Below are 13,402 nucleotides of genomic sequence, written 5' to 3'. Positions count from 1 at the left end.
ACACCACTAACAGTCGGGGGAGTAGAATTAATTGGTTTTACCTAGTCATCAGAAATATGGAGGTAGTGGGAGAGTGAAGAGTTGAGAATGACTAAGGTTGCAAAGGTCAGTATCACTCTATTCCTCCTAGGATCCTGGCTGGCTGATTCTAAATATGTTGTTGAGTCAATGTGGCTTTTCCTTTTTTCTGATTCTCAGCTGTTCGTTCTTACTAGGGACTGGGTTTTGTGTTTGATTCTTTGCTGCTCAAAGTACATTTAAGGGGTGGTGTTGGTGGGCTTATTTTGTATCAAAGCTATTTGAAAATCTGTTGGTTCCATGTTTTTTTGGAACATATATTTCTTTTAACCAGAAAGGCCCCTAAACACAGAATTCTCATAGCATCATTTATGTGACTTCTCTTTGTCTTTATTTAGTTGTGTCTCACTCTTCATGACCCTTTGGGGATTTCTTGGCAAAAATATTAGAGTGGTTTGCCATTTCCTTCTTTAGCTCATATTACAGATGAGAATATTGAGGCAACTGGGGTTAAATGACTTGCCCAGGATCAAGTGTCTATAAGTATCTAGCTAGTTAAGTGTATGAGGCTGAATTTGAACTCAGGAGAATGGGTCTTCCCAATTTCAGGCCTGGCAATCCATCCACTGTACCACCTAGCTGCCCCTAAACTCTTTTTTTTTTTTTTTTTTTTTTACTTTCTTCATTTTCCTTGCACATTGGTATCCCAATTTTTCTGATTAAAAGCATATAGGATTCTGTCCTGGGTCAATTTCTCTTCTCTCTTTGGATGGCTTTATCAGCTCCCATGAGTTTAATTGTGATCAGTGTAGGGGATTAACATTTCTTTATATGTACAGCCCTCACCTCTTTCTTGAGTTCTAGTGCCCCATCACCTACTGGACATCTTTACCTGAACATCCCATAGGCATCTCAAACTAAAAATGGCCCAGAATGAATCCTATTTGGGGAAAACCCTAAATGGGATCACAGAGTCAGACATGACTGAAATCAACTGAAACAACAACAAAATATATTGTTTTCTTGACTCTGCTCACTTCTCTGTGCATCACTTCGGCTCAGTCTTTCAATGCTTCTCTGACCTCATCACGTCCCTCACTATTTATAGACCAGTAAATATTCCATTACAAGCAATGGCCATAATTTCCTTAACTTTTCCAAATGGATGGAAAGCTTCTTGGTTTCCATTTTATTACCACAAAAAAAGTGCTGCCATAACATTTTGGTGTCTTTGGGCTTATTTTTTTTGGTAATATCCTCCTAAGGGTTATATGCCTATCAGTGCATCTCTAGTTCAAAGAGTATGGAATTTTAGCGACTTTATTTGAATAATTGTAAATGCTTTCCAGAATAGTTGTTATCAATTCACAACTTCAATAATAATAAATAGTTAGCATTTCATTTAAATAGTCCTTTAAGTTTTACTAAGTATTTTACAAGTGTTTCATTTTATCCTAATAGTATCCCTGGATGTAGATACTAGTGTTCTTATTTGACAGATGAGGAAAATGAGAAGCAGCTGGAGGTTAAACAACTTTTATGAGATCAAGTAGCTAGAAAGCTCCTAGGGGCATTTGAACTCAGCTCTTCCTGACTTCAAGTTCAACTCTCTAGTCATTTTGCCAACTAATTGCATTTAATGTGCTTGACTACCTCAATCCCTCCAACATTATTCCAATCTTTTGTCATCTTTGCTAATTTATTAAAAGTGGGGAATGAAAAATAGGGCTTTTTTTCATTTTAATTTCTCTTATTATTGTGGCTGGAAGTACTCTTTCATATGACTTTTAAGAGTTTGCAATTCTTCCCTTGAGAAGGGTTTGTTCATCCTTTGGCTTCTTAGTAGATTCAAGTAGAAACTTATCCCTTGATGTTAAGCATTGACTAGAAAACCACAAATTAACGTTATTCACATTATTTTGTATTTTTATTTGTTTTTAAACTTTTCCCAATGATATTTAGTCTGGCTCCCCAATTTATTTATTGCCCTTATTTATTGAGGAATGGCTGGCACATTTCGCATACCTGTCAGTTGCTTGTATATCTTGGATATTAAACTTTAAACTTTTATCAAAGATAATTTGATGCAAAGGTTTTCCCTTCAGTTGGGTTCTTTTTCTCAGTGCTCTTATTTTTTAATGCAAAAGCCTTTCTTTTCAAGTTCCTTTGATTAATATTTTCTATTTTGTCTCCTATAATCATCTTTATCTCTTGTTTGGTCAAGAACTTATCACCTATCCATAGCTACGAGAGGTATATGAACTACTGCAATTCTATTTTTAATGATATGATCTTTAATATTCAGGACACGTACCCATTTTGAATTTATTGTAGAAAATGCCATATGTTCATCTAATCCTACTTTCTGCCAGACTTATTTTCAATTTTCCCAGAAGTTCTTATCAAATACAGTATTCTCACTTAAATAACTTTTGTATTAGGCTTTCTCAAAACTGAAGTGTGGAGTTCAATGATTGCTGACACTTCTTTGTTTAATCTGTTTCATTGATCTACTTTTCTCTTTATTAATCTGTGAGCAATGGTTTTAGTAATTGTTACTTTATAATATACTTTGAGGTCTTGAAGTGTTTTTCTTTCTTCATGTCTCTCTATAAAAATTATTTCTTTAATAGTCTGGTTCTTTTGTTCTTCTAAGTGAATTCATTGCTATTGTGACTGGCTCAGTTTGATAAAACCTTATGTCTGGGTTCTCACATTAAGGCTATTGTCAATTTCATTGCCTTGGCAGGGCTCAACCATGTACATGGGGTACTCCTCCAGCTCTCTAAATTGCTTTGAATGTTTTGTACTTATTTACATATTTCTTTAGTACAATGTGAGCTCTTTGAGGATAGGAACTTTTTGTATTTGTCTTCTATCTCCAGCATGCCTGGTACAATGCTTGATTGAATGGAATATGGTACAGTAGTGGGGAAGAAAAGGGAACGTGCACATATCAAAAGCCTAATATGTGCCATGTACTGTGTTGAGCACTTTACAAATATTCTCGCACTTGATATAATAGAAAGCAGATTGGTCAATGGAGAATTGGTTCCAGTTCTACCTATGATACTTACTAGCACCATAGCCACGGAGGTCTCATCCTGTCTGTGAAGCTCAGCTTTTCTATTCCTGAAAAATGAATATAATCAATAATATTCAGAGAACCTACCTCACCTAGTTACTATGAAAATCAAATGAGGTAACATGGCTAATGTTGTTCAGTTATTTTTCAATTGCATTTAGCTCTTTGTGACTCCTTTTGGAGTTCTTTTGGCAAAGAGATTGGAGTAGTTTATAATTTCTTTCTCCAGCTCATTTTTCATAAGGAGAAACTGAGATAAATGGGGTTAAGTGACTGACTTGTTCAGTGTCTGAACACAGCTAGTAAGTGTCTGAGGCCAGATTTGGATTCATGAAAATGAGTCTTCCTGATTCTAGGCCTGGCACTGTCTACTGTGCCACTTTATTGCCCCTAACATGGTATAGCATGCATCTATTATATATGTAAAGTCTTATATAAATATGTTACTATTCTTAGTATAGTGACATGCAATTACAAAATGCATAATGTTTTATGTCGGCAATAATCATCAAAGAGTTGCAAAGTGGACTTTGATGAGCACATAATTTCCCAGTGGTATCCGCAGAGAGTTGAATTTACAGCTTTATGAAGGTAGTGTAAGTAGCTGGCACAGAACGGATGTGGTTGAAATCAAGTCAGCTGGAGGAGATTTCCCAGGGATCTTCACTTCATGGGGTTCTATTTTTAAGTTTCTGATGATAGATGGTTTCTTTATAAAAACCTCCTGCTCGAGAAGCTCTCAATAGGCTGCTTTTTTTTGAACTGATACGTCTGCATCTCCAACATGCAGACACTGAAACTGTTACCTGCTCCACAGGTGGTCTCTTGAAACCATTCATGCCCTCTGGAAGCTCTGCCTTAGAGAAATGTTGGCATTTGGAGAAGGTGGGCAGAGCAGGGAGGGGCTTTATTCCTTAGGGCTGGAGAGGGTGAAAGAAATCCCTTTTCTATTCTGTAGCTCTTGGCTCGAGCTCTGTCTTGGGTCTTTCTGAGTCTGTGGCAGCTGGATTTATATTCATTTAATTTAGAGGAGTCAGAATAAATTCTAAAGCACAAGCCTGCTTAGCTTCATTTAAAACCTGTTTTGTTTGTCTTTGTTTTGAAAAAGAAAGAGTGCCAGCCCTTTTAAGAAGTCAATTGAATATTTCCAGTAACAAAGAAGACATGAAGACGTGGTGAGCAGGGAGAGTGTTATGAGGGGAGAGGAGGAAATCAGTTCACTAAAACAAATCGACACATTAAGCAAATCTAACTCTCTATGCAATATTATAGCTCCCTGGTGCCCTTCCTCTGCAAAGATGAGAGGGATGTGACTTTTACTATCTCTCTTTTGGGGCCACATTTGATCATTATAATTTTCAGCTCTTAATTTCAATCTCCATTAGCATTTTATATATGGTTTTTGTTTTTCCGGTCCTGCTTAACTTCACTTTGTATCAATTCATAGAAATCTTCCCATCTCCTCTGAATTTTTCATATTTCTTCTTTTTTACAGTCCAATAATACCCCATCCATACATCCATACACCTCAATTTATATAACCATTCTCTAATTGATGAGAAGTAGGTGATTCAGAGCATAGAGGGCCAGACCTGGAGGCAGGAAGACCTGACCTCAAATTCATTATACACACTCATTAGCTGTGTGACCCCGAACAAGTCACTTAGCCTTACTTAATTCAGCCCCTCATTTGTCAAATGAGCTGGAAAAACACACACTAAACTCTTCCAGTATCTTTGCCAAAAAAAACCCAAATGGGATCATGAAGAGTCAGACAAAAACAACAGCGGCACAAGCTTTTTGCTTGTTTGCCCCAGTTCTTTGCAGCTACTACAAAAAGCCTCCCTTTAATACACAGTGTGAGTGTTTACGTGGTACCTAGGGCTGTACTATGCCGGGTTCCAAATACAAAGGAAGCAGAAGAGATTGAGCAAGTGTGTTCCTCTTTGTCCCATAGTCACAGCCTGTACTGGGACACAGCACCATAGGATGATTACTTCCTTTTTATTGGACTCTAAGCTTCTCTGATTCAACCTACTGCTGCCATTGTTGGCTCATAGTGCTGCCGTCCACTGACACCCCACCCCAAAATCATTTTTGGAAAAACTCTGCTGTTTGATGCTACCGTCTTCACGCCATGCTTCCTGGAAGTTCTCTCTTAGCTCAGCACTCTTATTCTTTTCTACTAGTTCATTGGTCCCTCTCTACAACACTCACATGTCCTTACTAATAGTCCATGAAATATCTGGCTAAGGCTTTGTATAAGACTCATCTTCTTCATTTTGGATAACTAGGTTTTTTTTTTTTTTTTTTTTTTTTTTTGCTAAGGCAATTGGGGTTAAGTGAGTCACACAGCTAGGAAGTGTTAAGTATTTAAGGTCAGATTTGAACTTAGGTCCTCCTGACTTCAGAGCTGGTGTGGATAACTAGCATTTACTAGAAATAGGTGACACTTACATAGTGCTTTGAAGCATCTGACAAATGCTACCTAGTTTAATAATAATAATAGCAATTCTGTGAAGCTTACTATATGCTGTGTTAGGTACTTTATAAATATTAGCTCATCTGATCTCCACAACAACACCTGGAGGTAGGTACTATTATTACTTCCTTTTCACAGTTGAGGGAACTGAAGCAACCAAAACCCAAGTACACATGGTTAGTAAGTGTCTGAGACTGCATTTAAACTGGATTAAACTTCTTGTGATTCCTGCCCCAGCACTTTATACAGTGGCCACTTAGCTAGTAATTCAGACCAAGATTGTATTCGATTTAGGGGTCTACATTATTACTCTGTAACTATTAGAGTAATAATAATCACTCTAATTATGTGTTTTAATCTTGCAGGGCTTCATCTTACCCATCTTAATCAACTCTATTGGTTATTGAAATAAAGATTATTGATCATTGAAAGGAGATAAACATAAATTATATAAATATATTGGTATAGAATGAGCATAAAATTAGTCAATAGATGTTATCTTCTATGAGTGTATCTAGTATCTATCTATAATAGAGTATACTTATTATGCTAGATAATAGTATCTAGTATTAGTTGACCTAATAATTTGGGTAATAATTTTGGGTAATTCACAGAATACTGACTGAGTGGGTTCCTTAGTCATAATCTGACTACAAATTAGCTTGGAATCTCCAAATTGTTCAACTGCTTTTTAAAAAAATGTGTACTTATTTATTTTTGACCCCTTTTTTAATGTTCTTAAGATAGTCTTATTTTTATTCTTTGAGTCTATTCCTAAATTCAATTTTCCAATTCAAATTTTTAAAAAAAATTATTTAATTTGTAATTTCTAATAAAACAATCATTTCCATAATGTAGCGTAACAAAAAATTGCACATGGAACTGAAAATCTATTATGTATAATTTGCTATTCCGTTAAAATATACAATAACTTTATATACAATAACCTTTTTTTTCTTTTTCTCTTTTTTTTCTCCCTCTCACCCTAGAGATGACTACCATTAGACCTTAGGTATACAAAAGCATCACAATACAGATCAAGCATATCAGTTGTCATCATGCAGTTTCAGTCATGTCTGATTCTTTGTAACTTCATTTGAGGTTTTCTTGGCAAAGAAACTGGAATGGTTCACCATTTCCTTCTCTAGCTCATTTTACAGATGAGGAAACTGAGGCAAACAGGTGACTTGCCCAAGGTCACACAGCTAGTAAGTGTCCCAGGCCAGATATAAACTCAGGACTTCCTGATACCTGATTCTTTTTGATGCTACTTAACTACCCCAAATCATATCAACATATTTAATGATTATATTTACATTAATGATTATAATATATTGATGATGATAATGATCATACTATATTGACATTAATGACTAACAATGCTATATACTTCTAAAACAATCAATAATAATAATGAGGAGGAGGATGAAAGCAGAATACTTTAAAGTTTCCAAAGCACTTTATTACTGTGTTTGATTCTCACAGCAATCATGTGGGATAGACAATATTATGATTTTCATTTTGTGGAGGATGGAACTGAAGTAGAAGGGAGTTATATGAGTTCATGGGTTCACACAGTTATGAAGTGCTTGAGGGAAGATTTATCTTCCAGTCAGCTCTCTATTGAACTATCTACAAATTATTAAGCAATGAATAATAGTTATATGTAATTAATATGAATCAGATAGATGCATAGATACTGCTAGACAAAACTGACTTAGCAAATAAATACCTTGAATCTTAATACAGTCATCAGGTTGTGAAAGCCTTTATGCTATCATAGATGGTTTTCAAAGGAAAAATAGAATAGGAAATATTTTTATGTTATTTGGACAGACCAAAGAGCAAAATGGTACCTTTTCACTATCATCTCCTCCCTACAGGAAACATGGAGGTCAGTAGACTAAAGTCCATTATTTATCCTTTCCTTGGGAAGAAATATTACTTGGTAAAAGCAAGAGGAACTTGAAAGCCTACTGTATGTACATGTTTAGCATGCAAAAATTTTAGCTTAATAGTCTTATTGAAAAGGAGGTATCACTTTTTAAGGAAAAGCTTTCCTAAAAAAAATCAAAACTGTATTCTTGATCTTGTGATTTCATTGATATAAAATACTTTCATGTGAACTTGAACCATCCCTGTAGATTGACATCTTTTCTTCTCAAGTGCCATGGAATAAAAAGAGGGTAAGTGAGATGTCCAGGGTCATGTGCTCAGTTTATGTCACTGGCCAGGCCTGCCCTCAGAACTTCCTGGAACTGAGGTCAGCCTTCTATCCATTATACCTCTTAATTTTATTTTAATTTTTTAATAAGTAGAAAAGGAGTATTTATTCTCATCTGCCTTTCAGCAGTTGTACGAATTGGAATCATAACATCCTTTCTGGGGGAAGTTGTTGTTTTCATATTTTTGCCCATAAATATTCTACAACCAAGGGGGGAGATGGAGAATATCTAGAATGACTTTGGCATGGTCCAGGTGAAACCTAGCTGAGAATACTCTGTCCTTGGTGGGAATTTAACTCTTGGTTACCCTCAGAAAAAAGATAAAATGGCCTTGGGGGATGAAAGAGAAGAATAATGAGATCTTCTTCATTTCCAGTGAAGAATCAACATGGACACACAGGACTAAAGAGTAACAGAAAGAATTTAGAGGAGATCTCAAAAATAGTTTCTCTTTGACAATGAATGTTAGTTGGTACACAAGGGAAATTGAAGCTGGAGGATAGTTTTAGAATAAAACCCCTTAGATTCAGAAGAAACTTCAGAATGTATTTCCTCTTGTCTTCACTTGGAGTATAAGCTCTCTCCTTCACAGCAGTCCTGACAGCCATCTGCTCTCTGATTGAAGCCCTTTTAGGGTTGGGGAGCTCATTACCTACAAAAGCAGCTCATTACATTTATGCTTGTGATACTTTTCAGAAAGTTTTTTTGCTTACTGTTGGCCAGGTAAGATGCAGTTGAGGACCTTGGAAAATAAGGAATAGAATTGCTGACTTTTCAAGATTCTCTTCAACCCTGTGATTTGATTTGGCTAGAGATAAATGCCATCTTAATGTGTTTTAGAAGCCGTCAATAAAACCTAGCTGAGCAATCTGGTTTTAACTGTACCAAAGACATTGTAATCTTGTATGCTTGTCCACTGTTATGGTTGTTAAGTGTTTTTCTGTCATGAAATTATGCCGAAGCATTGGCTTAGTGAATATTTGTGACTGAGTCAATGTAATAAATCAGCAGAGCTAATGGATGTTCTGTGCATTGGATATGCATTGTTGACATTGTCATGGAGGTATTGGAATAAGTTCTGTTAAATACTTGGATTTTATTTGGAATAATAAAATTATTTAAAAAAATAAACTACTTTTACTTAAATATAATAAATGAATTGGTTTGTGAATGATTAGCAAGTAGGCGGCACAGTGGATAGAGTGCTGGCTCTGGAGTCGGGAAGATTCATCTACCTGTCTTCATTCTGGCCCCAGTCATTTACTAGCTGTGTGATCCTGGGCAGCTCACTTCACCCTATTTGCCTCAGTTTCCCCATCTATAAAATGAGATGGAAAAGGAAATGTTATACTGCTCTAGCATCTCTACCAAGAAAACCCAAATAGGGTCACAAAGATTTGGATATGACTGAACAAGAACTAGAAGAAGCACTTTGCCCATTTTTTCCTCTCAGTAGAAAATGCTTACTGATTCTCAGACATTTTTCTCTCAAAAGAGGGAAAGAAAAAATCTCAGAAATCATCAAAATATGAAGCAGTAATCTTTTATCTCCCTAATTTAGTACCCAGCATCAAATGTCATGTTCCGTGCCTACTTTTTCAGTCATTTTCACTCACTCCTGATTTTTTGTGACCCCTTTGGGAATTTTCTTGAGAAAGTGAGTTGAACAGTGAAGTGATTCAGGCCAGTTCCAATGGTCTTGTGATGGAGAAAGCTATCTGCACTCAGAGAGAGGACTGAGTGTGGATCACAGCATAGTATTTTCTCTTTTTGTTGTTGTTTGCTTGCCTTTTTTCTCATTTCCCCCCTTTTTGAGCTGATTTTTCTTGTGCAGCATGATCATTGTGGAAATATGTATGGAAGAATCGCATACGCTTAATATATATTTTATTGTTTGCTGTTTAAGGGAGAGGTAGGGGGAAGGGAGGGAGAAAAAATTTGGAACATAAGGTTTTGCAAGGATGAATGTTGAAAACTATCTGTGCATATATATATATATATATATTTTTCTGTGCATATATTTTGAAAATAAAAGCTTTTAAAAGAGAGAGAAACTTAGTTGAAGAAATGAGGAAACTGAGATCAACAGAGTTCAGTGACTTGCTAGGGTCACATAGTTAGTAAATGTTTGAGGTCAGATTACTCTAGGCCAGGCCTCTGTGCATTATAGCATCACCCACTTCCCCTCTCTTTGTGATTAGTTCTCAAGAAATCTCACTTCTATTACATTTTTTTTTCTGAAGTCTTCCTGTCAAAATGGTGAGATACCAATTGTTAGGACTTATATGGGGAAAAACAATGAAAATTGAACAAGCATTTGTTTCACTTCTGGTCTGTGTAGAGGGGAAGGCAGAAGGAATAGAGGGACAGAAAGTGGGGCTGGGAGTCTGGAAGACCAGACTTCAAGATCTGATGTGACATACACTAACAGTAGGACCATGGACAGCTCCTTCTTCTCCCAGGCAGCCTCTAAGGTGACTACATTTTGCAAATTTGTTGATGTACATTGATATAAAGTATTTCTTCCTCAAGAGTTCCTTATCCTGATCAAATCACAGGTCTGGATTTAAAAAATGTACCCGGCACTATTCCCTGAAGGTACTGCGAATACAAGGACAAAACCAAAACAGTCCCTGACCCTAGTAGAAGGGTCAAAAAAAAAAAAAAAAAAAAAAAAAAGGGAAATCTGATTCTGTGTATAGAAATTCAGTTTGCATGTATCTTGTTGATTATCTCGCATTGATTTGGTAAACATATACATACAAGACAGTGCAGTGTCTGACACACAAAAGTGATCTGGTTGATTCAGTCGGACAAAAAATTGATTTAGTAGTTGAAACACTGTATTTTGCAAGGAACTAGACTAAGTGAACAAGATTGTGCCACGTCTAGAGGTAGACCTGGGAGGGCTTTATAAAGGGTGACAAAAGACTCCCATACAATAAATGCTTATTGACTCCTTAGTAATATTTGTCCCTTACTGACTTAGCTTTCTAGAATCTAGCTTTCCCATACAGTGATAAGTCCTCTAAGTTGGATTCCATGGAGGACCACCAGGATATTTTTCTGAAAGATTTGATCATATCACCCCTCTACTCTGATCATATCACCCCTTTGCTCTGAATGCTTTCATGGTTCCCCATTGCCTGCAGGCTGAAGGTTTCTCACCCTGATAATCAAGACCCTTTATAGTCTGACTTTATTTTACTTGTCTACCTTCATTTCTCATGACTCCACGAGCCCTAATCTGTACTTAGGCTAATTCACTAAGCATTTATTAAACACCAAGCATGACATGTTATTTTCTATTTACCTATCTTAGGTAAAGGTCTCTTTACTTCTAGTCCAGCCCTCTGTCCAACATGCCTTATTTTTTTTTTTTCAGTTCCAGGTGCAAAACACTGATCTTTGCTCATGCTGTTGTCTTTCCCATTTTTCAAAAGAAAGGTCAAAAAAGTCCCTAACCTCCCATAACCTAACATTTAAATGACTACAGATACACAAGATGCATATAATCAAAATGGAAAGTCATTAAACATGCCTTTGCATGATCCATCTCAAAAGAAAGACTTTTCTGTGACATGAATTTAAATAACTTTGATTTTGGTATTACTGGTTTCTGAGTAATAAACAGTTTCCACAGAAGAAAAAAAATCAGGCTTAGTTTAATCCAGCAACCAATGCTCTATTTTAATTTGTGAGACTTTCTATTATGGCTGTGAAATTAAATTTTAGAAGCATTAAAATAAGACACCTTTTAAAACTGGCTGTTTTAAAATTAAGAAAACTTTGGCAGAGCTTCTTTGTAATGAATATAAAATGAAATTACAAATGCAAGTCAGCGTGAGTCTCCTAACAGAAAACATGATGTTGTTACTCAGAACAAATGATAGCTTTGGGAAAGAATCATCATGATAGGTTTATTTTCCTTAAAGCTCGAATCTGCTTCCATGATCCAACTTGGTGCCAGTTCACACATTTCTTTAACAGCTCAGTTTCTTCATTTCCCCAAATCAACGTTGTCTTTCAGTTCCTGGCGCCTTTGGCTGCCAATCCAATGTGTTGCGATACCAAGATTCCTAGTAGCTGTTATGTCCCCGAACCGGTTGTCTTTTAATTCTTGGCGCCTTTGGTTGCCAATCCAGTGTTTTGTCTGACATCGAGATTTCGAGCTGGTGTCATGTGGCTAAGTTGAGCAGGGGTTAAATATATCCTCATCTCCTTTACAGTTGAAAGATGCATGAGTGTAATGCAGTCTGGGACCCAGATGATCAAACTGAAGAGTGGAAGCAAAGGCCTCGTCCGGCTCTTTTACCTGGACGAGCACCGCACCCGGCTGCGTTGGCGACCCTCCCGGAAAAGTGAGAAGGCAAAAAGTAATGTTGACCTTTTTGGTTCATTTTCTGCCTGGGGATGAGAATACACCAACTATTCCTAAGCATTTTTGGGGTCATGGAATCCTTTGGCAATCTGGTAAAGCCTATTGATTCTCAGGGTTTTAAATAAATACCCAGGATTATAGAAGAAAGCAATTGTACTAGCAATACATTCATAAAAAAGTGGAAAAAACCCCTCAAATCCACAGATCCCCAGGACAAGGCTCTCTAGAATAAAGGGATCATATGAGGTAATATTTTCCTCATCTTCAGATCTTGCAGATGGGAGTAGGCAGAAAGAATTGCTTGCTTCTTTTAGCTGGCATAAAGTTGATTTAAAAAAAAATTTTCCCATAAACATTGAAGAAATACTCAGTGTGAATTTTTAAATTTTCTTTTATTGTTGTTATTAAACAAGCATTTTTGTTGTTAAAATGCATATGTGGTCTTTGGATTCATGGAAAAATCAACTGCTGGAAAATAATAGGCTATTTGATTATTCCCCCTCTCTTTTGCCTCTGGGATAGGTAGGCTGGTAATACAAGGAAATAATAATGATCATTGTATGGGTGGAGAAATTAGGAGAAACATATGTATCCAAGCTAATTGGTTCAGCAAAAACAGAATGTGAAATTGGAAATTTGCTGAATGATGCCACAGGGTTGGATGAAAGAGAAATAATGTTGTTGGGATTATGTTTTATGGGTTTGTTGTTATTGGTTTAGTTGCTATTCCTCCTTCCCTCCCTCCCGCCCTCCTTCCTTTCTTCCCGCCCTCCCTCCCCCTTCCTTCCTTCCTTCCTTCCATCCTTTTTCTTTTTCTTTTTCTTTTCCTTTTGCTTTTCCTTTTCCTTCTTTTTTTTTTTTGGCTCAGACCTAGAATTATTTTCCACAGTGACAGACAGAATTATCCAGGATTAAGCTTTTTGTTTCATAGCTTGCCTTTTTTTTAGTTTCTGTGGTACTACAGTGATCACCTAAAAGGTCCTAGGGACTTGATTAGTAGACAACATTAGTTCCTAACCTGATATTCACAGTCCTCCCAAAGGATCTCTGAATACATTTCAAGAAGACTGTGAACTTAGATGGGAAAAAATTACATCTTTATTTTTCCTGACTTCCAAGTGAAATTTAGTACTTTCTTCACTCATGTATATAAATAATAAAACATTCCCTGAGAAGGAGTCATAGGCTTCCAGATGTTGCCAAAGGGGTCT

At 36.5% G+C, this 13,402-nt stretch overlaps 1 protein-coding gene across 2 annotated transcripts in view; it reads left to right on the top strand.

Moving 5' to 3' along the window:
• The window catches only part of PLCH1 (phospholipase C eta 1), a 152,182-nt gene that overhangs the window by 59,829 nt on the left and 78,951 nt on the right, over window positions 1–13,402 (top strand). For both annotated transcript variants that reach the window (XM_031957553.1, XM_031957554.1), the window contains exon 2: window positions 12,040–12,186. In XM_031957553.1, the coding sequence (XP_031813413.1) occupies window positions 12,040–12,186 (147 nt within the window). The remainder of the gene's footprint in view (window positions 1–12,039; window positions 12,187–13,402) is intronic.

The sequence above is a fragment of the Sarcophilus harrisii genome, chromosome 3, assembly GCF_902635505.1.
Source record: "Sarcophilus harrisii chromosome 3, mSarHar1.11, whole genome shotgun sequence".
Lineage (NCBI taxonomy): Eukaryota > Metazoa > Chordata > Mammalia > Dasyuromorphia > Dasyuridae > Sarcophilus > Sarcophilus harrisii.
The sequence above is the reverse complement of the archived record's forward strand: the minus strand, read 5'-3'. Positions and strand labels throughout refer to the sequence as shown.